General features: G+C 45.1%; 1 protein-coding gene across 3 annotated transcripts in view; it reads left to right on the top strand.

The window, feature by feature from the left end:
• Positions 1 to 27530, top strand: part of tmem131 (transmembrane protein 131) — a 254435-nt gene that overhangs the window by 55047 nt on the left and 171858 nt on the right. For all 3 annotated transcript variants that reach the window (XM_070892447.1, XM_070892448.1, XM_070892449.1), the window contains exons 2-3: positions 4299 to 4360; positions 18323 to 18363. In XM_070892447.1, the coding sequence (XP_070748548.1) occupies positions 4299 to 4360; positions 18323 to 18363 (103 nt within the window). The remainder of the gene's footprint in view (positions 1 to 4298; positions 4361 to 18322; positions 18364 to 27530) is intronic.

Genomic DNA, 27530 nt, shown 5'->3' with positions numbered 1-27530 from the left:
GATTCCCTCTCTACCCCCCCCTCCGATTCCCTCTCTACCCCCCCCCTCCGATTCCCTCTCTACCCCCCCCTCCGATTCCCTCTCTACCCCCCCCTTCCGATTCCCTCTCTCCCCCCCCCTTCCGATTCCCTCTCTCCCCCCCATCCGATTCCCTCTCTCCCCCCCCCTCCGATTCCCTCTCTACCCCCCCCTCCGATTCCCTCTCTACCCCCCCCTCCGATTCCCTCTCTACCCCCCCCCTCCCCCTCCCCCCTCCCCCCTCCCCCCTCCGATTTCCCTTGCTCTTCTCCAGTTGGCCACCAAGGGTTACAGTAACCTTCTCCTTACGGAGATGAGGAAAGCATGATCGCAACTGTTTGGTACTACTCATGCATGGCTCCGGCAAACCGCACGCACGTGCAGAACGGCATAAAAGTGTTTGTGCAGATGATCACTCCGTATAAGAAACTGAGGTTCTGCATGGTTAAGTGAGCAGCCTAGGAATGGCCTGGAATTGGGAGGTAAACTCCGGACTTTTCGGCAGGAGCCACAATAGCTGGTTTCAAGCTTGCCAATGTTAATTTGGAGGACATGTCTTTTCAATCGTGTGTTTGTAACAATCAGATAACCAGCAGTACATCTTTGGTTAGAATTTGGTTAAGTGTTAGAAAGCAAAACTTCAGTTCATGGTGCAGAGAACTAAAGCTTTAGAAATGAAGTAGTAAAATTTAATGCAGAACACCAGATTCTATTTGTTGGAAGACTTAAAGAATCTGTAATTCCCCCACACATTATTTGGCGACCTCCCTATTTTTCACCAAGTGTTCGGACAGTGAAATGTTAACATGATTGGTATGCATCTTGAAAAGGCAATTTAAATGCAGTAGTAAATTCACAGAACACCTATATTCTGATCCACACTAACTTTAAATCATTGCAACATGTTTACATATTCAAAGTATCGATTACAATTATCAAGCCCTTGCTATCTTATGATTTATATTCTAATTAGGAGAAAAGAACGTTCAGCCTTACAAATGCCCTTTTACAGACCATGTACAATCTAAGGGCCCAAGTTTCCATACGATAAAAAACGGGCGCCCCTCCGAGCTGGGCGCCCGTTTTTCGCGCCACAAAGTGCGCCTAAAAAAAACCCTCCGTATTCTCCACCTCCCTGCAGGTCCTCTGGCCCGCGGCGCAGCGCAGCAGGAGCTGTAGGGGGCGGAGCCAGGTCCCTGCGCCGAAAACAGTGCTGGGAGCTCTGCACATGCGCGCTACAGTGGGCACGCAAGTGCAGTAGCTCCAGGCGCCCGAAACTGTGTGGGAGGGGCCCGAAGCACGCAGCCCCTAGCCCTGGCCGAATGGCCTCACTGGGGCTGCGTGAATAAGGCTCCTCCCACGGCCAGCTCCTGCTTCCTGCCGACTCCCGCTCCTGCTTTCCCCCCCGCCCTAAACCAACCGGACCCGACTCGACCCGTCTGCGTCTGCCGCTCCCGCCCGACTCTACCCGACTCTATTCCCGCCCCCGGACTGGATCCGACCTGACCTCCCCCCCTCCCCGACCTGACCTCCCTCCCTCCCTCCCTCTCTCTCTCTCTCTCTCTCTCTCTCTCTCTCTCTCTCTCTCTCTCTCTCTCTCTCTCTCTCTCTCTCTCTCGACCTCCCCCCAACTGGACTTGACCCGTCTGCGTCTGCCGCTCCCGCTCCCACCCGACTCTACTCCCGCCCCCCGACTGGATCCGACCTGACCTCCCCCCACCCCCGACCTAACGCCACCTACCTCCGGTGCTGGGAACGGGCCCTGCCCAAAATCTCGGGCCCGGCCCGTTCAGCTTTCGATCCCGACGGCAAACCGCTTCCTAAAGGCCTGCCGTTGAACTTTCACACAGGTAGGAACATGGTTTATTTAATCTTTTCTTTGCTTATAAATTTTTATTCAGGTTGGATTTATTTGTATAAGTATAATTAAGGATTTATTGTAGAATTTAATGACTTCCCTTCTCTTTCCCCCCCCCCCCCCCCCCTCGTTCCCTACGCCTAATTTGTAACCTAATTTGTAATGTGTAGAACAGGTTTTTTCAGTTCTACAAAAATCTTCACTTGCTCCATTTTAAGTTAGTTTGGAGTACGTTTTCACTGTGGAAACTTTGAAATCAGGCGTCAGTGGCCGGACACGCCCCCTTTTGAAGAAAAAATTCTGTTCCAAAGTAGAACTGTTCTACCTGACTAGAACTGCAGAAAAAAAAATGTGAAGAATTGCGATTTCTAAGATAGTCCGTTCTCCACCAGTTGCTCCTAAAAAATCAGGCGCAAATCATGTGGAAACTTGGGCCCTAAATCTTGGACTCTACCCTCCCCATTTAATCTCCTGCAGATTCTACACAAGCGATTGCAAGAAGAAAACTCTAGAATTTCCACCTATCATCCCATCTCCATCTCCTCTATTTAACCCGGCTTCCTGTCCTCCACAAACAACATTCCTCATCTTTCCTGTCTCCCCCACACCCCCCCAGTGTTGCCATCATTCTTGGCCTTCCCTTGTTCCAAAGAACTCCTTGTGTTAGATTTTTCAACTTGCCACCCAGGCATAAATCAGGTGAGATTGGCTGCCCTATTTCGAAATCTATGGAAATGAAAATTGGTTTCTCGTGCAGCCCATCCGCAGCGCCACCCCTGCGTGGCATTGAAAATCTACCCCATACCATTTTACAGTGCAGAAGGCCATTCGGCCCATCAGCGTCAACTTTTTCTTCCTCTCTTCCTTCCCCCCCCCCCCAATACTGGCATTGTAGGAACTATTGTGTCCTGTAGCGTATTTGATTATCCAGCACGACACCTTTTTAACTTCCAACTCCACTCTCGACTGGTATTTATGCTGCTACTGTTTGAAGGAGTTGACCAACTCATCATTGACTGGTTTAGCTGGCAGTCCTGTCCCACACATCCGCTGATCTATGGGGATGAATCTAGTTTCACTTGAGGCCTATTTATTTTAATATTTTGTTGTCTTGCTCTCCAGTCTGAATCAAAATGTGTTTGCTTCTACTGTGGTCTGCCAAGGACCGCCAAAATAAGATTTAAAATTTGCATAAATAGCAGATCAAATCTAATATATAAAATATTGCACTTTAGAAAAAAAAAAGTGAGCGTCATACATACTCCATGCAAATGTGGAAACTATTGGAGGTTGAAGTGAGCAATCCGTTGGTGCTGGTAGAACATGTCCAGCATTGTGGGCAGCAATCGATGAATCACTTAAAATAGTGAATAATAAAGCCATGATTATGCTGTAAATTATTAATGCAGTTTCTTAAGGGCTTAATTATTTTCACATCTTTGTTTCAGAACTTCTGTTTTCTTTGAACAAAGGTGGACAAATTTATAAAGCCTGTGCAATTAAAATATAGTTTGTGGGACTTGTGTATAAAAATGTGAAAGGATAAGTTTGGCTGTTAATATTTTTATTAACTGAATTAAGACTGTTGGAATTTACTGTGTAAAATTGCTACAGAACGCTCTTCAAAGCTTGGAATAACTAGCAGAAAGTACCCAAAAACCTGTAACATTAATTGAAAGTTACATTTTAGCATGTTGACAAATGTGAATAACAACTTCTAACGTACGGAAGCAGGTTACTTTTATTGAAATAAGCTGCTCTTTATTCGTTTAGCTGGATGGTTCTGACCTATAAATGCAGCAAGAGTTAATAGTAGCTAGCAAGGGGCTGCAATTGAATAGTTTGCTTGGATAATCTAGGTCATAGGTTATTCTGACTTGAAACAATGTTGCTGTGATGGGTCTTTGTTTACAATAGCACTGATTCAGAATGCATCATTTAGCTAGGCTTCACGTCAGAAGCTGTGTATTTCTGGGGCCAGTCTGACCTGACTCCTGACAATGTAGTGGAAGTATGCAGTAGTGTCAGTAATTTTGTTTTCCTGTTGCCTGATCAGATGGGTTTACCTTTGCCCATCAGTCTATTGGAAAGCTTGTGTGCAACACCTGTGTAATATATCCACAAACCTGTGGTCCTAGGATCTGTAACCCTGGGTTGGCGCGACTCAATTTAAAATGGTATCTTATCTATTATGACATCACTCGATGTAACAGCTATAACTCATTGACAGAGAGCAGCTTTGATGAGCAACAGGCAAGCTACTGTACCACTTTACTTTAGGGAGTGACCCTGTACTATTATGACATCATCTCGCTTAGCAACTTGCTTTGTCACCTTATTTTGGCACTCGATCATGATGTTTCATGTCCAAATGTACTGAGAATGAATGAAAAAATATTTATAGTTTTTCTTTTCTTTCCAGCATTTATCCAATCAGAAAACATAATTGAGATACTACACTTTGGTGAAGGAGGCTTGTTACAGGTATGTAATCACACGTCGAATTATATCTTGGCTTGTAAGCGTGTATAGAATTGATCAAAGTTACCAAATAAAAGTTTCAAAATTTCTCAGATCCTGCTCCAAATTTTTAATAAAGTGCTTTGCAGAGCATCACATTCAGCCTAGTAATGCATGGTTAAAGTATAAATGAGACTCATCACTAAGTAATTTTACCCATGCCATTTGTAAAGTTTGAATTGTTTGACTAGATACTGGAATACAAATATACAGGACAGCCATCCAATTGAAAGGTTTGGCACAGAACTATAAGAGTGACATTATCTGCACCCCGTGCTTCGGCTATCTCCTCTTAATGCTCAGTCGCCCATTCAGTAATTTCTCGTTCTATGGTTTTCCTATTTAAACCTTGGTGCGCTAGTTTCTCTTTTGCTTTTGTGATTAACATGACCTTTGATGCCCTTGCAGATATTTTCTAATGGCAAAATACAAAGGTATTCACTATCCTTTATGCAATATAACATTTTCTGTCGATTGGCCAAGGAGTAATATTACAAATAGATGAGAGTTTTCTTTTGTTTTAATAACCGCCTCAGCTCGCCATGAATGAGTGGAGTTATTAATATTTAAATGACGTATTGGTTGGCTAAGGTGTAGCACTTTAAATGATGTCTTGAGATAACAGATAATGAAGCAATGACAAATTTCAGGTATGGGTCATTTTATACGGCGTAAATCTTTCCTTTTGCATAATAAGATTTTGGAACTAAACTGTGTTTGTGATTCTGTTTGACTTAACATTTTAATCAAACAATATGATTAAGGAACATAGCTTAAATGACCGTGTCCAAAAATATTACAAATGAGAAATGTGAACATAATTTTAAAAAAAATCAAAATAGTTGAGTGTTAATACTAACCATGACTACTTCATCTTAAAAATGCATTGAAAACTGGGAGATTTACTGTGATTTGAAAAGGATCATTTTTAAACCCATCATTTTTAGCAGTTTTTAGTTAGAAGCATAGAAAATAGGAGCGGTAATAGGCCATTCGGCCCTTTGAGCCTGCACTGCCATTCAATATGATCATGGCTGATCCTCTATCTCAACACCATATTCTCGCTTTCTCCCCATATGCTTTGATGTCTTTTGTGTCTAGAAATCTATCTATCTCCTTCTTAAATATATTTAGTGACTTGGCCTCCACAGCCTTCTGTGGTAGAGAATTCCACAGGTTCACCACCCTCTGAGTGAAGAAATTTCTCCTCATTTCAGTCTTAAATTTCCTACCCCGTATCCTGAGACTGTGACCCCTTGTTCTAGATTTCCCAGCCAAGGGAAACATTCTTCCCGCATCCAGTCTGTACAATCCCATCAGAATTTTATACGTTTTAATGAGATCCCCCTCATTCATCTAAACACTAGTGAATACAGGCCTAGTCGACCCAATCTCTCCTCATATGACAGTCCTGCCATTCCAGGAATCAGTCTGGTGAACCTTCGTTGCACTCCCACTATGGCAAGTATATCCTTTCTTGGGTAAGGAGACCAAAACTGTACACAATACTCCAGGTGTGGTCTCACCAAGCCCTGGATAACTGTAGTAAGACATCCTTGCTCCTGTACTCAAATCCAACATACCATTTGCCTTCCTAACTGCTTGCGTATGCACCTGCATGTTTGCTTTCAATGACTAGTGTACAAGGATACCCAGGTCCCTCTTGTACATCGACACTTCCCAAGCCATCAACATTTAAATAATACTTTGTCCTTAGGTTTTTCCTACCAAAGTGGATAACTTCACATTTATCCACGTTATACTGCACCTGCCATGTGTTTGCCCACTCACTCAGCCTATCGAAATCGCCTTGCAGCATCTTTGCAGCCTCCTCACAACTCTCAATCCCACAGGGCCCAGGCACTGATCCCTGTGGTACCCCACTAGTCACTGCCCATCACCTCGAAAAAGACCCGTTTATTCCTACTCTCGGTTTCCTGCCAGTTAACCAATTTTCAATCCATGCCAGAATGTTACCCCCAATCCTATGTGCTTTAATTTTGCACACTAACCTCTTATGTGGGATTTTATCAGAGGCTTTCTGAACATCCAAATACACTACATCCACTGGTTCTTCCTTATCTATTCTATCGTGTCCGTTGTGCCCCGTAGGGCACGAAATCCACACTGACTCCGGGAGGAGTTCCTCGGCCACGGGAAGATGATGGTTGAGGAGGAGTCTAGCGATGACTTTCCCTGTGGCTGATAGCGGGGAGATTCCTCTGTAGTTGCCGCAGTCGGACTTGTCCCTTTTTTAAAGATGGTCACGATTACTGCATCTCTGAGATCCCCCGGCATGCTCGCCTCTCGCCAGATGAGAGAGATGAGATCGTGTTTTTGCAGCGCGACAGCTACAGGCCTTATATATGGCCTCCTTCGACCTTACAAAGGCATTTGACACTGTCAACCGCGAGGGTCTATTGAGCGTCCTCCTTCGTTTCGGATGCCCCCAAAAGTTCGTCACCATCTTCCGCCTGCTCCACAACACATGCAGGCCGGGATCCTTACCAATGGATCCATCACAGACCCAATCCAAGTCCGGACCGGGGTCAAACAGGGCTCTGTCATTGCCCCAACCCTCTTCTCAATCTTTCTCGCTGCCATGCTCCACCTCAGTCAACAAGCTCCCCGCTGGAATGGAACTAAACTACAGAACCAGTGGTTCAACCTGCGCCGTCTCCGGGCCAGGTCCAAGACCACCCCAACCTTTGTCGTCGAGCTACAGTACGCGGACGACGTCTGCAGTCTGCGCATATACAGAGGCTGAACGGCAGGTAAATTTTATACCTTTTTGAAATATAGTAATAGAAATGTGAGTAGGTTTGCACGATTTCAAAAATTGCTTTTTTCCCCCATAATTTCTTGCCAGTCAATTTATTACAAAGGAACAAGTATTAATTTCTATAGATGTAGTTTAGGTTATTTTTGATTAATCATTAAATGAATCAATTAAACATTGTGGCATGGGCCAACCATTGTCTTTGGGTCCATGCCACAAACTCCATTCCTTCGCTACTGATGCTTTCCCTCTCCCTGGCCACTGTCTCAGGCTGAACCAGATTGTTCACAAACTCGGCCTAATATTTGACTCTTGAGTTGAACGTCCAATCCCATATCCTCTCCACCACAAAGACCACCGACCTAGTCGGCGGCTGTGAAGGCCAAGTCACTGAATATCTTTAAGAGTGAGATGGATAGATTTCTAGAAACAAAAGGCATCAAGGGGTATGGGGGAAAAGCAGGAATATGGTGTTGAGATAGAGGATCAGCCATGATCATATTGAATGGCGGTGCAGACTCAAAGGGCTGAATGGCCTACTACTGTTCCTATTTTCTATGTTTCTATTTACTGACGTGTACGAAAGCATGAGCCTTACGCTAAACATCCGTAAGACAAAGGTCCTCCACCAGCCTGTCCTCACCGCACAGCACTGCCACCTGGACACCGTGGACCACTTCCCATATCTCGGGAGCCTCCTATCAACAAGAGCAGGCATCAACGACGAGATCCAACACCACCACCAGTGCAGCCTTAGGCCGCCTGAGGAAAAGAGTATTTGAAGACCAGGCCCTCAAAACTGCCACCAAGCTCATGGTCTACAGGGCTGTAGTAATACCCGCCCTCCTGTACAGTAGACACCAAGTCGCTGGAAAGATATCACCAACGATGTCTCCGCAAGATCCTACAAATCCCCTGAGGACAGACTCACCAACATCAGCGTCCTCGTCCAGGCCAACATCCCCAGCATTGAAACACTGCACACTCGATCAGCTCCGCTAGGCAGGCCATAAAGTTCGCATGCCAGACACGAGACTCCCAAAGCAAGTGCTCTTTTCTGAGCTCCTTCACGGCAAATGAGCCAAAGGTGGGCAGCGGCAACATTACAAGGACACCCTCGAAGCCTCTCTGATAAAGTGCAACATCCCCACTGACACCTGGGAGTCCTTGGTCAAAGACCGCCCTAAGTGGAGGAAGTGCATCTGGGAGGGCGCTGAGCACCTGAGAATATGCAGAAATCAAGTGCAGGCAGCGGAAAGAGTGTGCAGCACCCCTTCCCTCAACGACTATTAGTCCCACGTGCTACAAAGTCTGTGGCTCTCATACTGGACTGTTCAGCCACCAAAGAACTCACTTCAGGAGTAGAAGCAAGTCTTCCTCGATTCCGAGGGACTGCCTATGATTGTGATGATCTATTCTAGCAAGTTACACCCTCAAAAAAAAAAAACTCCAGTAGGTTTGTCAAACATGATTTTCTTTTCATAAATCCATGTTGACTTTGTCTAATCCCGTTGATATTATCTAAGTGTTCCGTTATCACATCCTTTATAATTGACTCTAACATTTTCCCTACTACTGATAGGCTAACCGGTCTGTGGTTCTCTGTTTTCTCTCTCCCTCCTTTTTTAAATAATGGGGTTACATTTGTCACCCTACATTCTGCAGGAACTGTTCCATAATCTATAGAATTTTGGAAGATGACAACCAATGCATCTACTATTTCCATGGCTACCTCTTTTAGTACTCTGGGATGCAGATCATCAGACCCTGGGGATTTATCGGCCTTCAGTCCTCTTAGTTTCTCCAGCACTCTTTTCTTACTAATAATCATTTCCTTTAATTCCTGTTGCTTACTAGACCCTTGGTTCCCTAGCATTTCTGGGACGTTATTTGTGTCCTCTTCCGTGAAGACAGAACTGAAGTATTTAATTGTTCTGCCTTGTTTCCTATTATAAATTCTGCCATATCTGACTGTAAAGGACCTGCATTTGTCTTCCTTAATCTTTTTTCTTTTGACATACTTGTAGAAACTTTTGCAGTCGGTTTTTATGTTCCTTGCAAATTTACACTTGTACTCTATTTTTCCCCTCTTAATCAATCTCTTGGTCCTTTTTTGCTGAATTCTAAATTGCTCCCAATCCTGAGGCTTGCTACTTTTTTTGGCAACTTTGTATGAATCCTCTTTGGATCTAATACTATCCTTATTTTATTTTGTTAGCCTTGGTTGGGCCACTTTTCCTTTCGTGTTTTTGCGCCAGAAAGGAATGTACAACTGTTGCAATTCATGCATTTGTTCCTTAAATGTTAGCCTTTTCTGCAATTTTTGACAGCTTAGGGTTCCTACAGAGCACTTGTATTTGAATCTCTCAAATAAAATACAATTCATGAAATTTAATCCCATATGTGTGATGAGTCACGCTGCACATTGAGAGGTTCAGGATTTGTTTTCCTCTTTCCAAGCTGTTTTAGTTAATTTGGTTATTTTTGATTTTCCTATGCAAATTTGCTGCTCCCTTTCTGCCTCCCTTTCATGCAAAATTGCCATCTTCCTCTATCTTGTAAATATTCTGACTGCTAGCCTTGCAACCAAATGAGCCACGTAAGCCATTAGGCCATGCCATTACTGGACTTCATGCAAAAACATAGTTGGAGAAGAAGAGCATGTTAAAAAAAGGATATGTTACTATCTTTTGTTTCCTTATGACAAATGAATAAAACTTTTCTTAGAAGCTGCTCACTGACCATCATCATAGGCAGTCCCTCAGAATCGAGGAAGATTTGCTTTCACTCCTAAAGTGAGTCATTTGGTGGTTGAACAGTCCAATACGAGAGCCACAGACCCTATCACACATGGGACAGACAAAAATAACCAAATTAACTAAAACAGCTTGGAAAGAGGAAAACAAATCCTGAACCTCTCAATGTGCAGCATGACTCATCACACATACGGGATTAAATTTCATGAATTGTATTTTATTTGAGAGATTCAAATACAAGTGCTCTGTAGGAACCCTAAGCTGTCAAAAATTGCAGAAAAGGCTAATATTTAAGGAAGGGAGTGGGGGGATGCGACTTATTTGTTGCATGCTCCTTCCGCTGCCTATGCCTGACCTCTTCATGCTCGCGGCGTTGAGATTTGAAGAGCTCAACGCCGTCCAGGATGCACTTTCTCCACCTAGGGCGGTCTTTGGCCAGGGACTCCCAGGTGTCAGTGGTGATGTTGCACTTTACCAGGGAGGCTTTGAGGGTGTCCTTGTAACGTTTCCGCTGCCCACCTTTGGCTTGTTTGCCGTGAAGGAGCTCCGAGTAGAGCACTTGCTTAGGGAGTCTCGTGTCTGGCATATGAACTATGTAGCCTGCCCAGCGGAGCTGATCGAGTGTGGTAAGTGCTTCAATGCTGGGGATGTTAGCCTGGGCGAGGACACTGATGTCGGTGCACCTGTCCTCCCAGGGGATTTACAGGATCTTGCGGAGACATCATTGGTGATATATCTCCAACGACTTGAGGTGTCTTCTCTACATGGTCCATGTCTCTGAGCCATACAGGAGGGCGGGTATTACTACAGCCCTGTAGACCATGAGCTTGGTGGTAGATTTGAGGGCCTGGTCTTCGAACACACATTTCCAATGGCGCACTGGAGGCAATGTTGAATCTCTGCATCAATGTCTGCCTTTGTTGATGAGAGGCTCCCGAGATATGTGAAGTGGTCCACATTGTCGAGGGCCGCGCCGTGAATCTTGATGACTGGGGGACAGTGCTGTGCGGCGAGGACAGGCTGGTGGAGGACCTTTTTCTTGCGGATGTTAAGCGTAAGGCCCATGCTTTCATGTGCTTCGGCGAAAGATGTTACTATCTTTTGTTTCTTTATGATAAATGAATAAAACTTTTCTTAGAAGCTGTTCACTAACACCACACAATGCCATGGTACCTCTAGAGCCTCCCACTAGCTTACTAAAATGCTTGCAAATGGCCAGATCATAAATACTCGTACTACTATGTTTCTATGTGGTACTTTCTATGTTTCTATGGGGTACTGAAGTTGCATGTTCAGCCATGAACTCATTGAATGGCGGTGCAGGCTCGAAGGGCCGAAGTGGCCTACTCCTGCACCTATTTTCCATGTTACTATTAATTGTGTCTGCCAATTGGTTGCTTGCACTTGTGATATACTGTTGTACCTTTTTAGAATGCATAATTCAATTGCGTTCAAGTAAAAATTGTGACATCTAGTTGAAAATGTAACAAAATGAAGGTTAGCGTTGAGTGGAGTTCAAAAGCTCTGGCCGGTGGGATTTGTTACAATGGATTTGTTATTTTACAGATTATTTTCAGACTGAACAGCTATCCACATAAAATGATTTGGTGTAGATGCGTGATGCTCTTTGTTCAACTGTGCTTTGTGACAAGTCCAGTAATGTAAATAGTGCCTATTTCTGGAGCTTATAGATTCCATCAAATGCTCGTTTCAATTTTTCAGTAAGTCTAGCAAGCTCTTAAGGTCATAGCTTCCAGTTTGTGCTACTGAGCTACCTTGCATGAGAGAGCCACCCAAAAATGGAATTAATATGGGACAGTTGCCCAAGGCTGCAGCAAATTGATATTTTGGTATTGTGGAACTTTGGTGTCTGTGTATTTAGAACTGAAAACTGCTGAAGCTAGCAAGCATCCAAAAAAACCTTCAAGTGACACATTATTGATGCACCAAAGCTTTGGTTGAGTACAGTTGTGGAGAAGCCTATCCTTTCGGAGGGGTAGAAATGCAGTTTTTCATGGCCATTAATGAGCATCAGTTTTATTCACCGCATATTCTCTTTGTAGTTTGTAAATGTTGGCCATATCCAAGTGATTTTTTTTCTGGTTTTCTATGCCTGTTGTACTTTGGCACACTTTAACCAGCTACAATTTAGACCAGCTACAATTTAGAACAGAGGCTTGCTGTTACAAGCCGTCCAGACCAATGGATTTTGTAATAAAGTGAAAGCGAATGAGGAACAATTTACAATTTAAAAAAAAAAGTTATAAAAGCGAAGAAGTGAGAACATTGCTAGATAAAGTCTAACGCAAGTGTTTTGAAATAAGTATTTGTTACAGAATCCAGTAATTCAGGAAGTATTGCAGTATTAGTGGGAAAGCAGCTGGCGTTTCATTGTTCTGCAGCAAACACTGGGGAAGTTTGCTTGCCAGCTGAAATGTATTTTAATGCGGTGGGCAACGAGGAAGTTCATATAACCAGGAAATGTGTACGGAGGAGTTAAGATTTCTGATTTCCTGATCATTTGCTATTGTGAAGAAAGTTGCACAATGAAGCCTGCCTTATATAGAGGATATTGCACAGTATGTTGTTCTGTTCTGTGCATATAGAACGTACATGGGGGCAGCCCTGTTGGGTGGTATATTATTAGTTAGTGTACTGGAACTAAAACAAGGTAGAGGGAATTGCACGTAAGCCAGAATGCTTAAATACTGTGACATATTTGGTGGTGGTCTTAATTCAGCACCTCAGATTGCTCCCACCATCACCAATCGCACACCTATAACCAGTACTTTACACATTCCTGAGCTCAAAATGCCCTCTCCAGACAGAGCCCGAGTGTGCAAACACAGAATGCATAATTGTGTTGCATATTTTTCACTGTTGAAATCGACATACTACAAACATTTACATTTATGCTTTACTGAAATGTCAGTGAGAATTGATGATCTTAATGCATGAACCTGGTTCTAGTGAGAACATTGATTAAAATATGAACCTGATTCCATAATTCCTGAGCAACAAGATCATGGCTATCTTACAATGATTGCTTGTTGAATCAATATTGTATCTATACCAACCCATAATGATGCGCTTTTTAAAAAAAAATTTTTAGTTTGTATGGTTTTTAAGTTGCTAAATTAGTTTGTGATTATTGTGAGGACCATGCATGGCAGAGGGTGAAAGAAATCATGTGATTAGTGGTGTAACTCAGCAGCTCAGGTTTCACCTGTGGAGAAACAGTTAACGTTTCAGTTTTCACCAGTTCTGACGAATGTCATCGATCTGAAACATTGGGCCCAAGTTTCGGTCCGTGCCTAGAACGGCGCAGCCCCGACTTGGACGGCGGTTTTTCGCGCCCGAAAGTGCGCCTAAAAAATACTTGCAGATTCTCCGGCTCCCTGCAGGTCCTCTGGAGCTGGGCGCGGCGCAGCACGAGCTGTGGGGGGCGGAGCCAAGTCCCTGCGCTGAAAACCGTGCTGGGACTTCTGCACAGGCGCGCTACAGTGGGTGCACATGTGCAGTAGTTCCAGGCGCCCAAAACTGTGGGAGGGGCCCAATCACGCCGCCCCTTAGCCCTGGCCGAATGGGCTCACTGGGGCGGCGTGGGTCAGGCTGCACCTCCCATGCCCAGCTCCTGCTTCCTATCTTCAGCTGGCTCTCTCAAACCCCAGCTCCCGCTCCGACACCCGAGCCAAACCCCCCCGAACCCGACTCTACTCTTTCCCCCCCCGACCCGACCCGACTCACGTTCTCTCTCTTCCCCGCCCCCCCCCCCCCCCCCAAGACCCGACCGACCTGACCCCCGGCCACCTACCTTTAACTCCGGTGCTGGGGGCGGGCCCCGCCCGAAGTCTTGGGCCTGGCCGGACCGGGCCCGTTCAGCCTCTCCTCTCTCCACTCTCTTCTCTCCTCTCCTCTCCTCTCTCCTCTCCCTCTCTTCTCCCCCCCCCCTTCTCTCCCCCCCCTTCTCTCTCCCCCCCCCCTCTCTCTCTCTCCCCCCCTTCTCTCTCCCCCCCTTCTCTCACCCCCCCTTCTCTCTCCCCCCCCTTCTCTCTCCCCCCCTTCTCTCTCCCCCCCTTCTCTCTCCCCCCCTTCTCTCTCCCCCCCCTTCTCTCTCCCCCCCCTTCTCTCTCCCCCCCTTCTCTCTCCCCCCCTCTCTCTCTCCCCCCTTCTCTCTCCCCCCCTTCTCTCTCCCCCCCTTCTCTCTCCCCCCCTTCTCTCTCCCCCCCTTCTCTCTCCCCCCCTTCTCTCTCCCCCCTTCTCTCTCCCCCCCTTCTCCTCCCCCCCTTCTCTCTCCCCCCCTTCTCTCTCCCCCCCTTCTCTCTCCCCCCCTTCTCTCTCCCCCCCTTCTCTCTCCCCCCCCCTTCTCTCTCCCCCCCTTCTCTCTCCCCCCCCTTCTCTCTCCCCCCCCCTTCTCTCTCCCCCCCCTTCTCTCTCCCCCCCTTCTCTCTCCCCCCCTTCTCTCTCCCCCCCTTCTCTCTCCCCTCCTTCTCTCTCCCCCCCTTCTCTCTCCCCCCCTTCTCTCTCCCCCCCCTTCTCTCTCCCCCCCTTCTCTCTCCCCCCCTTCTCTCTCCCCCCTTCTCTCTCCCCCCCTTCTCTCTCCCCCCCTTCTCTCTCCCCCCCCTTCTCTCTCCCCCCTTCTCTCTCCCGCCCCCTTCTCACTCTTCCCCCCCCTTCTCTCTCTTCTCCCCCCCCCTTCTCTCTCTTCTCCCCCCCCCTTCTCTCTCTTCTCCTCCCCCTTCTCTCTCTTCCCCCCCCCTTCTCTCTCTTCCCCCCCCCCCTTCTCTCTCTTCCCCCCCCCCTTCTCTCTCTTCCCCCCCCCCTTCTCTCTCTTCCCCCCCTTCTCTCTCTCTCCCCCCCCCCTTCTGGCTTCCCTCCCCTCCCCCCCCCTGCTCGCTTCCCTCCCCCCCCCCATCTCGCTCCTCCCCTCCTTCTCTCCCCCCCTTCTCTCTCCCCCCTTCTCTCTCCCCCCCTTCTCTCTCCCCCCCTTCTCTCTCCCCCCCTTCTCTCTCCCCCCCTTCTCTCTCCCCCCCTTCTCTCTCCCCCCCTTCTCTCTCCCCCCCTTCTCTCTCCCCCCTTCTCTCTCCCCCCCTTCTCTCTCCCCCCTTCTCTCTCCCCCCCCTTCTCTCTCCCCCCCTTCTCTCTCCCCCCTTCTCTCTCCCCCCCTTCTCTCTCCCCCCCTTCTCTCTCCCCCCCTTCTCTCTCCCCCCTTCTCTCTCCCCCCTTCTCTCTCCCCCCCTTCTCTCTCCCCCCCTTCTCTCTCCCCCCCTTCTCTCTCCCCCCCTTCTCTCTCCCCCCCTTCTCTCTCCCCCCCTTCTCTCTCCCCCCCTTCTCTCTCCCCCCCTTCTCTCTCCCCCCCTTCTCTCTCCCCCCTTCTCTCTCCCCCCTTCTCTCTCCCCCCCTTCTCTCTCCCCCCCTTCTCTCTCCCCCCCTTCTCTCTCCCCCCCTTCTCTCTCCCCCCCTTCTCTCTCCCCCCCTTCTCTCTCCCCCCCTTCTCTCTCCCCCCCTTCTCTCTCCCCCCCTTCTCTCTCCCCCCCTTCTCTCTCCCCCCTTCTCTCTCCCCCCCTTCTCCCCCGCCCCCCTTCTCTCTCTTCTCCCCCCCTTCTCTCTCTTCTCCCCCCCTTCTCTCTCTTCTCCCCCCTTCTCTCTCTTCTCCCCCCCTTCTCTCTCTTCTCCCCCCCTTCTCTCTCTTCTCCCCCCCTTCTCTCTCTTCTCCTCCCCCTTCTCTCTCCCCCCCCCTTCTCTCTCTTCCCCCCCCCTTCTCTCTCTTCCCCCCCCCCCTTCTCTCTCTTCCCCCCCCCTTCTCTCTCTTCCCCCCCCCTTCTCTCTCTTCCCCCCCCTTCTCTCTCTTCCCCCCCCCCTTCTCTCTCTTCCCCCCCCCTTCTCTCTCTTCCCCCCCCCCCTTCTCTCTCTCTTCCCCCCCCCCCCCTTCTCTCTCTTCCCCCCCCCCCTTCTCTCTCTCTTCCCCCCCCCCCCCCTTCTGGCTTCCCTCCCCTCCCCCCCCCCTTCTCGCTTCCCTCCCCCCCCCCCATCTCGCTCCTCCCCCCCTTCTCTCTTCCTTCCCCCCCCCCTCCCTTCCCCCTCACCTCGCTCCTCCCCCCTTCTCTCTTCCTTCCCCCCCCTCCCTTCCCCCTCACCTCGCTGTCAGAAACACACTGGGGGTGGGGGTGCCGTCCCAGCATGCTGTTGGAGGACTCCCGGTGTTGCAGTCGGTAAGTAGAAAATGTTTTGTTTTATTTGATTTTTTTTTAATTGTTTTACTTTTTCATTAATTTTTTTGATTTTATTGGTTGATTTATTGTTGTATTTATTATTGATGATGGCTCTTTATTTGTAAAACTGAAGTGTTTAATGTTTGTAAACTTCCCTTTCTCTTACCCACCCCCCCCTTCCGTACGCCTGATTTGTAACCTACGCCTGATTTTCTAAGTGTAGGCAAGGTTTTTCTGAGCGTACAAAAATCTACACTTACTCCATTCTAAGTTAGTTTGGAGTAAGTTTTCACTGCCTAAACTTTCAAAACGGCCATAAGTGGCCGGACACGTCCCCTTTTGAAAGAAAAATCTGTTCTGTTCTAACTGACTAGAACTAGAGCAAACTAAATTCCGAGAATTGCAATTTCTAAGATACTCCATTCTGAACCAGTTGGTCCAAAAAAACAGAAGCAACTCAGGCCGAAACTTGGCTCCATTAACTCTGTTTCATTCTCCATAGATGCTGTCTGACCTGCTGAATATTTCCAGTATTTTATGTTTTATTTTAGATTTCCATAATCCACAAAATGTTGCTTTTGTTTTAGTATGGTTAACTATATCTGTTTTCTTCCATATATTTGTTCATGGGATGTAGGCAATGCTGGCAAAGCTGCAATGACTGTCCAGTGAAACAGCTGGTGGGCATACTTGCTTCATGGCGATCCTTTTACAACGAGTGACAGGCCACATTAGAGGCCTTTAAAAGTCAACTATGTGGTGTGGCACTGGAGTTCTATGTAGGCCTACCAGGTAGAGGTGGCAGGCTCCCATCCCTGAATGACATTCGTGAAACAGTTTGGGTTTTTATGACCACCTAGCGATTTTCATGTTCATTTTATTTCTGATGCCAACCCACAAATTGCCGGATTTATTGAATTTAATTTCACAACTTTCCATGCGATAGCCAAGTATAATGTTTATATAGTGTTCTCATTGTCTGACGGTGAGAGCGTTTTTGTGACCTGTGAACATCGTCTGTGTTTTGATTCATTTTCAAATGAATGCTGCTCAGAGTTAAAATAGCAACAGCAGAAGAAGGATTCAAAGGTCTGGAAGCCTGAGCTGTGGGATAAGTCGTTGTCCAATTTATGGAAAGTGTCTTGAAGAATTGAATAGCTTTTGGTCATTTGAGCTAGCTGTTCGTGTCAGGGAACCATATGCTTCATTTTGCACCTGTATTATAAATCAGAAAAAAATAAATGAACTTGAAACAGTTGAATTAATATAGCGTCTTATGTCATTTAAATATATCAAAGGCCCTATTCCAGAACCCTTTTAAACAGTACTGAGAGTTGGAGCTTTTTTTTAAAAGCGAGCTGCAATAATCTGAGGGTTGCGATGGTGACCTTGAATTTAATGGTGAACAAATAAAACTTGTGGAATTTTCACCTTTCCTACAGTAACCCACCTTCTAAAGCTGTGTCATACTATGTAGAGAAGGTTCCCTATAACCAACATGCACCATTACACCATGAAAATACTTGCCTTCTCAAAACCGTTTTAATGAAAGTGGAGTGCATATTTTTAAGAACATAACTTCTTTATAATCCTATTAAAATATTTTAAGAGGGTTCAAGAAGGCAAAGGTTACGAAGATGATGTGTGTGTGTGTGTAATATGTACATGGAGTGATTTAAATACATTAATCCCATCAGGGGGCTTGGTTGTTGAAATAAGCAACAAGAACTTAGGTCTGAGAGAAGCATGTCATGAGAATGCTATTTCTAATTGCTCTCACATTGTTGAGTTGGTAGGTACAGTTTTATCAAGTAGTAATCAATAGCTGAATATTAGGAACTTCTTTCCTTCTGGGAGAAGTGCCGGTTTTCCTTTTAGCATCTCTCCAGACAACTTGGCTGTGATGATTAACTTGCCAGTTAGAAAAGACGAGGAAGAATCTATATCTTACTGCTCTGCTGCACTTAACCAAGACCCCAGTGAACCGTGTCACTGAATGACCTTGTTTGTAATTCCTTTTATTGTGTGTTTTCTTTAAGTTTGACATCCATTGCTGATCTGTTATCCATTATTCTATTACAAATTAGGGTGGAGGGGGGCGGTGGGGGGTTGATGGGGTGCATTCAATAATTATGCAGCTTAGATATTGACTGTATTGAGTGTTTTTGTGTATTTACAGACGGAGTCCGACATGGGTCTCAGTTCATATCAACAGAAAACGTAAGTATCTTGGGTTTTTCTGCCAGACATTGACAAATCCAAGTCGACTTTTAAACACTTTTAATTGGAATCCAATTTCTCTTCACATTATGAATAATAATGCTTTTATTTGTAAACTTGACGGGTTTCAGCCATACCGATGTCAAGATCGGGAATTTAATGCTGGGAAAGCAATGGAAAATAACTTGGTTGTCTAAAATTCTGAACTTGGATTAGAAATGTGCCCAGTCAACAAGAGAAAAGATTTGCTGATCACTGAAAATGTTGTCAGCCTCCCCGTCCCACCTCATCTGATGTTGGATTTCTCATTCCAACCACCCATTTGCTGCCAATCACTCTGCCCAACCCATTCCCCACTGGTCACTTCTCCCTATCACAGGCTATTCTGAACCCTGCTTTATTTCCCGTTAATAGAAATACCAGTCTCCATTCCCGCTTCTTTTCCCTCACACGGCTGTACTTATCCTTCCCCATGCCTCCTGTCCTTTATGATCTCAATTCCCCTATCACAGCTAATGTCTTTCCTCTGCTCCCCTCCCCAGCTCAGGATTTTCCAGGCAGAGATACAGTCCACTAAACAGCAGGCTCCGTGGTGTCCTTCTCTTCCCCTCTCTTTCTTTCCCCCCCCCCCCTTTCCTTTCCCCCAACCCTGATTCACTTGAAAAATTCAAATTTATTGTGACTTCTTTTGGACGATCCTCTGGTTGGTGATTAGCCAACTATGCTAATTCAGTTCCTCCACTGTTGCACAGTACGTCTAAAGTTATTGTTGCACTCAGTAACCCTTCTATGCAGTACTTATAAAGTAATCTGAAGATGCCATTTAAATACATATTTTCGAAATGGACAAAAAAAATCCGTAGTTCTTTGGTAACATTTGATGAGGGTTTTGAGACATACAGCAGCATAACGTCATCGTGGCCTGATTTGCAACTATGTAAATTGTGACTGGATACTAGAACATCAGTTCAGAATGATGTGTTGATATCCACGTGTTCTTCAATGTGCCCGACAACGGAACTAACTTAACAGCATGCAATGTGAAGGTATAAAAATACTGCTTAGCAGTCTACCACTTAAAACTTAAAATATTTCCCATGGCTTTGTAGCAATTTATTTGCAAGAATTTGTTTAACACTCCACACCTATATAAAATGTATGGTTTGGTGCAAATGTGTAGCTCATTTGTGAAGAAGTAGCTTACAGCACCAAAATATATTGTAATTTCCTTTGTCGTGAATATTTTAATACTTTGGTACAAAAACAGAAAATGCTGGAATCTCAACGGGTCAGGCAGCATCTGTGGAGAGAAACAGAGTTAACGTTTCAGGTCGATGACCCTTCGTCAGAACTCAGATTCCAGCATCCGCAATATTTTCCGTTTGTTTTAATACTTTGGGTCTGATTCTAGAGTTTAAAAAAAAATAATTTTCCTCTTTTTGAGCAAGTTTTTTGTAATGGGGAACAAAATTGTACTGAAATTTAAAGGAGGACGTTATAGGGGAAAGCACTTTATCCCACTTTTCTGATCTGTAGCAGTGGTTGATCAACAGTAACCTCCAATTAATATTACTCCACCTGATAAAACCCTCTTTTTACAGTACTACTGAGGTCTGAGCACGTTGTCGAACCTGCAGCATATTGGAGCGCTCAATATGCTGTCCTCATTTACAAGGCTCATGTAGTACCCTGTATATAGGTTTACTGAAGTCCTTTGTGACTCTTTCCCCCAGCCCCATTTTTGGGGGGGAAAAAATCCATTTGCTCATTTGAATTTTGTGTTGGGCTATATTCCTGTTTCTATATACTTCCATTTAAATATATAAGAACGGTTGTTTAACTCCTGATTTTGTATATTATTGATTCCTTATTGAATTACGCTTTCTTCTACAGCAAACTAGGCTGTATTGAATGCTGAGGTCCTATCGGGTTGTCTGACCCTACTTTGGGGATGTTTTTCTTGTGTTTGGGTCTTTTGGGTTGTGTTCTTTCACATCCTCGTTCAAATAATCATAAAGAAACCAGTGTCTTTTATGTTCATTTGATTACTAGCATTTCTGGATTTGACTTACTTCGCAGCAGTAAAAAATAACTTGCAGCATATGAATTGGGTTTCATGTGTCATGTTCAACATATTTGACCCATTGGGACTTGTCCTGAGAAAATAGTGTTGCTTAGAGAGAAAAATGCATCCATACAGCAATTTTCTCTCAACCTTGGGCAGCAGCACTATATATAGAGATCAATATAGGGAAAAGGCAGTATGTAACAGTAGACATTTGGTTTAACATCCTATTTGTCTCCCATCCAAGTAGTGCATTAAATGTTCTCACTTGGTTTCATTTATACTAAGGACACAGAGAAGCCTTTACAAGGTTGCTCGTGTAGTATCATTTAGTTGGGACGCTTGTGATGAGATGAAACAACTGACAAAGGAGTGAAATATTGGCAATGCTGTATTCTTGTCTTGAAAGTAAACAGTCGCCACTTCTGAAGATGTCCAAATAAAATAGTCATTCAGGATAGTACAGGCTGAATGGATGCGTTGCTAAGCAGGGAGTAACCTACCCAAATAACAGAGATTTGATAAATCTGCAGCTATAGATTCCTGGAATGTGAACTAAAATAGTTGTACATGCAATAACCACAGATCAGAATTGAACTGTCTATATTGTAGATAAACTCTCAAGTCATTTTAATACTGCAGATAATTTAAAACAAAATGTCCTACATTGCTGTCCTTATCTACCCTAATTACTGATGTTTGCCTTGCCATTTTCATTCTTTTGGCAGAACATGTCAGGACTTGTAAAATTGATTGCGGTCATTGTGGTCTCCAGGAGCTTACTCGATTGTCTTAGTCGGTCAGAGAGGAATTTCCTGGAGCTTTTCCCTAAGTAGGCCTTTTTGGACTGTGATTCATTTTTTTTTGCAGTTTCCCTCGAGGTGGTCTTTTCTTGTCTTTTTCATGTGTCATAAATCAGATTTCTGAACTGCAAAAGGGATTTGGATAAATACTTGAAGGGAAAAGATTTGCAGGGCTGTGGGGAAAGGGCAGGGGAGTGGGAGTAATCTGCTAACTCAAAGAGCCAGCACAGGCGTGCTGGACCGAATGGCATCCTCCTGTGTTATTATCATTCTATGATCCTAAAATCAAAATCTAGGTTTGAAACTTGTTTATTATAATATGTGCAGTGTTTGAGAATGCATTTTTCCCAGACAGCAAAACCTTGGTATATTGACAACTTCAAAAACTAAATTTTTAAGTGATGCATAGTTTTGTATGTTTTGCAATTAAATTTCAAAAGGATTGAAAATTTAAACAGCCAGGTTATGTCCATGACCATTGTATTTGGATAAATGGCTCCATTTATAAGCTAATTACAAAGTGGAACTACAAAATTAAGTTAGTAAGGAATATAGAAGAAATAACATTTTCTGCAGACATACAAACTTTTAACAATCAGGATAGGGACCACAAAGGGACGCACAAGCTAAACTCACGGGTAATGACCGTGAAATGGCAGAAATATTGCAGTTATTTTTGCCTTCCTATTTACCATGGAGACTGAGAGGGTAGGTATGACATTTGAAGAAGAGATCAAAAAAGATATTTAAGATAGAAAGGGGGGAGATAATTGAAAAACTAATCAAACTTAGAGATGATAAAACCCCTTGTCTGGATGGATTGCATTGCACATAGTTAAATAAGCTAGGGAAGATATAGCAGAGCCATTACTCCATATTTGTGACAATTCATTAGAAAAGGGAATATTGCCAGAGGATTGCTGGACAGCTAATACTATTCCTATATTTAAAAAGGGAGATTGAACAAGTCAAGGGAACTGTAAACCAATTAGTTTAACATCAGTGGTAGGAAAGGTAATGATATCTTTGCTCAAAAATGAATAGAAAAACATCCAGAAACCAAAAATATAGTGGAGTAGTCTACACTGATTTCAAAAGGGGATGGTCATGATTGACCAATCTTACTGAATTCTTTGAAGAAGTAACAGAATAGATGTGGTTAATGCAGTAGAAGCAATATATTTTGATTTTCAAAAGGCCTTCAATAAGGTACGGCAGAATGGACTTATGACTAAGAGCATATGGAGTCAGGACAGATAGCAGAATGGATAGCAAGCTGGCTACAAAACAGAAAACCGTGTAGGGGTTAAGGATAGTTACTCAGACTGGCAAATAATGGTAAGTGGTGGTTCCACAGGGATCGGTGCTGGTACCTCTAGATCACAATTTACATTAATGATTTAGAGTCGGGACTCACGTACAATTTCTAAATTTGCGGACGACATCAAATTGGGGGTGTAGTTCCAAGGAGGATCAGAACAACGACAAAATACAAAAAACAATAATACACTTGCAGAATGGGTGTGTAATTGGCAAGTTAATTTCAATATAGATAAGTGTAAAGTGGTGCATTTTGGAAGGAAGAATAAGGAGGCCACATACTGCTTGGATAATAGTCTAAATGGGATAGAGGAGCAAAGGGATCTAGGGGTACAGATATAAAAATCACTAAAATAGCAATGCAGGTTAATAAGGCCATTTATTTTTTAAAAAGCAAATTGCACACTGGGTTTCAATGCAAGAGGGCTAGAATTCTAAAGTAGGAAAATCATATTAACATAAGAAGCAGGAGTAGGCGATTTGGCCCCTCGAGCCTGCTCCGGCATTTAATAAGATCGTGGCCTATCTGATCATAGACTCAGCTCCACTTCCCTGCCCGTTCCCCTTAACCCTTCACTCCCTTATTGCTCAAAAATCTGTCTATCTCCGCCTTAAATATTTTCAATGGCCCAGCCTCCACAGCTGTCTGGGCAGAGAATTCCACAGATTTACAACCATATGAGAGAAGAAATTCCTTTTCATCTCAGTTCTAAATGGGCGTCCCCTTATTCTGAAACTATGCCCTCCTAGTTCAAGATTCCCCCATGAGTGGAAATGTCCTCTCTGCATCCACCTTGTCAAGCCCCCTCAGTATCTTATGTTTCAATAAGATCATCTCATTCTTCTAAACTCCAATGAGTATCGGCCCAACCTGCTTAACCTTTCTTCATAAGTCAACCCCTTCATCTCGGGAATCAACCTAGTGAACCTTCTCTGAACTGCCTCCAATGCAAGTATATCCCTCCTTAAATAAGACCAAAACTCTATGCAGTACTCTAGGTCTCACCAATACCCCATACAGTTGTAGCAGGACTTCCCTGCTGTTATACTCTATCCTCCTTTCAATAAAGGCCAACATTCCATTTGCCTTCCTGATTACTTGCTGTACCTGTATGTTAACTTCTTGTGTTTCATGCACAGACCCCCAGATCTATGTTGAACTTGTGTGGAAGCTTGGTTAGACTGTGCATAGTCTGGTATCCATATTATATAAAAGTTATAGAGGCACCAGAGAAGGTGCAAAAAAGATTCACAAGGATGATACCAGAACTGTGAAGTTGCAACTATCTGGAAAGACTGAACAGGCCGGAGCTCTTTCTTTAGAATAGAGAAGGCTGAGGGATGACCTGATGGAAGTATTTAAGATAATGAAAGGGTTTGATGGGGTAGATGTAAAGAACATGCATCCACTTGTGGGGGAGATCAAAACTAGAGGCCATAAATATGATGAGCACAAATAAATCCAATAGAGAATTCAGGAGAAACTTCTTTACCGAAGAGTGGTTAGAATGTGGAACGTGCTATCACAGGGAGGAGTTGAGGCAAATAGCATACAAGGGAAAGCTAGAAAAGAACACAAGGGAGAAGGGATTAGAAGAGTATGCTGATGGTGGTGAGGGGTGTGGTAAGAGGCTCGTGCCGAGCATAAATGCTGGCATAGACCAGTTGGGCCGAATGGCATGTTTCTGTGCTGTAGACTCGTGTAATGGAATGTCTACAAATATATTTGTGTACTGTGTACACTTCTCTGCATCCATCAGTTAAAGAGTAGTATCATTTTACAGGCACCTGATTGTACCTGATTGACTCTGATTTCATACTCCTCATGAAACAGCAAATTATAATGGAAGAAGTGGGCATTATATGAATCAAAAGCAAAGAAAGCAGGTAGATAAAAGTCTGGTGGTGACTATTAAGGACATATGAAAATGACCATTAGCAACAACTGCTAATAAAAGCAGAGGAGCTAATTAAATTCTTTCCAAAAGAATAGAAAGTAAATGAAAGTGCTTTTGACTGCTGCCTTGATTTCCCCACTAACCCGAGGACTAGCTCCTGGAAGATTTGTCACATAATAAGCATACTTTTTTTTAAAACAAGAAAATAATTAATCTTGCCTAATACAATATTTGTTTTGACTCACGGGTGAGAATGCTAACCAATAAGTCATCCTGATTTCAAGTTTTAAAAAATTAATTCTTGGTATGTGTGCGGCACTGGCAAGACCAGGCTTTACTGCCCATCCCTTTTTATGATGTAACTGTGTGGTTTTCTATGCACTATTTCTATTTCCCGGAAAGCACTTGCATTTATATAACACCTTTCATGACTTCTGGGTATCCCAAAGCACTTCCAGCCAATGAAGTACTAGTCACTTGTAATGTAGGAAATGCTTCAGCCAATTTGCACACTGCAAGCTCCCACAAACAGCATTGAAATAAATGACTAGATAATCCGTTTTAGATGTTGGTTGAGAGATAAATAATGTTCAGAACTTCGAATAGTGACATGAGATTTTTTATGTCTGCCTGAGCGGGCAGATACAGCCTCTGTTTTAACATCTCATCCGAAAGACTGTGCCTTCAATAGTGCAGCACTCCCTCAGTACTGACATTTCACTGAAGTAATGTGCTCAAGTCTCTGGTGTGGGACTTGAATCCACAACCATCTGACTCGAAGGTGAATGTGCTACCACTGAGCCAACGCTGACATGCGGCAGTGAACAATCAACAACGTTGGTGTGGGGCACCATATAGGCCAAACTGGGTGAGGAGGGCAGGTTTCTTCCCCTGAAGGACGTTGGTGACTCAGTTGGGGTTTAACGACGATCCGACTGCTTCATGTCCAGATTCAATTCAAATTCTCAAACTGCCATGGTGGGATTTTAACTGACATTCTCCAGATTGTTCATCCAAACCTCTAGATTACTAGTCTAGTAATGTAACTGTTATGTCTTTAGATGCTCTGATAATGAGTCCACAAGGCAATGTGTTGTACTTGAACTGTAGTGATCTTAGTCCTTTATTGATAACTCCAGAGTGAAGATCACACCTGGTGGCCTGCCTTTTATACTAGGCCAGGCATACCTGTACAGGTAACCTAGAAGTCTCCCACTGCTGTGCCCTCTGGTGGCACACCTTGTGATAGTTCAAACAGTAGCCATGTAGGATACATGACATCACTCCCCCACCCCCCACCCCCCCCCCCTTTAGTGCAAATCGCCTCTGCATTGACCGCTCTGGGCGTAGCTCTATCTGGTTGACCCTTGGTGGGTCGTTTCTATCTTGGGTGAGTGGTTGGTTTCATGTGTGCCCCTGACCGCTCCATTCTCTCCGCACCCCCCCACCCACATATAGATTATGCCGGAGGCAAATTACATTCATATACTTTCAAGTTCAGAAAAACAAGTTTGCATTACATTTGTGGTTCAGTTGTGAGACAAGTACATTCGACTGGTGAGATACATTATCGATACGTACTGGGGATCGGTAACCAGTGCGTAAGAATAGGCTAGTTCCAAAACTGCTGGATGGTGTACAGGCAGCCTGGTGGCAGCGCGGTGCCCAGTGCTGGCAGTGGGAATCCGGTTGGCTCAGGTTGCCTGCTCTCGGGGCTGTTGCCGTGGTCCCTAGTGTCGGGCAGGTTCACAGATGCCTGTGACTTACCTGTCCTTTGTTTGTGCCCTGGGTCGCTGCTGCTCCCTGAGGAGCTGTCGTCTAGCAGTGCACAGGGAACTGCTGACTCGCTTGCCTGGGCGTTGTTTGGTTTGGGATCCTGGCTGGTTCCGGTACCCTTTGGGAGAACTGTAGCAGGTGGCCCTTCGTTCCTGGGTATGGCCTTGATGGGATCTGGGGGCTGCCTCTTAGCACAATTTGGTTTTTCAGGCTCGTGGCGATGGGTGCCTGTGAGGCGGAGCCGATCGGGGGCAGGGTATCGATACTGTTGTCGTTGCCCTCCTGAGATCGCTTGCTCTGCAACTTGTATATATTAGCTGCTTGTGGCCATACTCCGTCGTGCATCACTCTGGTCTGAGGGACGCAGGCTACAGCGTTGGGTAGCTCCCGATGGGTGTATGCCCGCTGCATTGGCTGTATGTAGTTGAAATCCTACATCGCACAATGTTTCACTACTTATTGTGAATAACCTGTAGCTCTGATTGCAATCGCGTGACTTTTCCGTGCTTATTGCATGTATACAACTCTGATCATCAGTTACACATTTTACATCTAATTCACAGTTGCTATTATGTTGTTGGAGTGTATGGAACTGTCCCTTTAAGTGTGGTGGGTTGCTGGCCTCCTTTGAGAGCCTTGCTTTCTTTACCCCAATCCTCTTCTCCGTTTGGTGCCAAGTGTTGCTCCTCATGGTCTGGCCGCCGCCATCTTTTTCTTCAGCGCATCACCTCGTGGTTTGGACACCATCTTTCCTCCATCCACGCTGTCGACTGCGGTGATCCTCTTCTCCCCGGGTTCTGCTACCGAAGCTGGGGAGTCGCCTTTGGATCTGATTTTCTTCCTCCGGAGTCCTGCCACTGGAGCCTGGAAGATGCATTCGGGTCATCTCAGCTGGATCATCTCCACGCAGTCGTGCTTGGGTGCTGTGCTGGTCTGCTCTCTGGTGCCGAATGCAACTTCAGCTGAGGGCTTGCTTTGCCTCTGAGCACAGAGGACGTCGATCGCTGGAGGGGTGAAGTCATCTCACTTCCAATGGATATTCTCCATCCACCTTCTTCCGAGTAGCGTTGGTCCATCACCTGCAACAATCCACAGAGGTAACTTGTGCACCGCTCCATCATGGAGTACCTTTACATTTGCACTACCAACAACTGGGATAAGTTCATCGGTGTAGGTGCGCAGCTTTGCCTGAAACAAGACCAACTTGGGTCGTTCAGTTTGATTGTCCCATAGCCTCTCAAAGGCTTCTTGGTTCATTACTGACTAGCTCGCCCCTGTGTCCACTTCCATGAAGACTGGAATGCT

The sequence above is a fragment of the Pristiophorus japonicus genome, chromosome 10, assembly GCF_044704955.1.
Source record: "Pristiophorus japonicus isolate sPriJap1 chromosome 10, sPriJap1.hap1, whole genome shotgun sequence".
NCBI lineage: Eukaryota > Metazoa > Chordata > Chondrichthyes > Pristiophoridae > Pristiophorus > Pristiophorus japonicus.
This window is presented reverse-complemented; position numbering and strand designations above follow the sequence as displayed.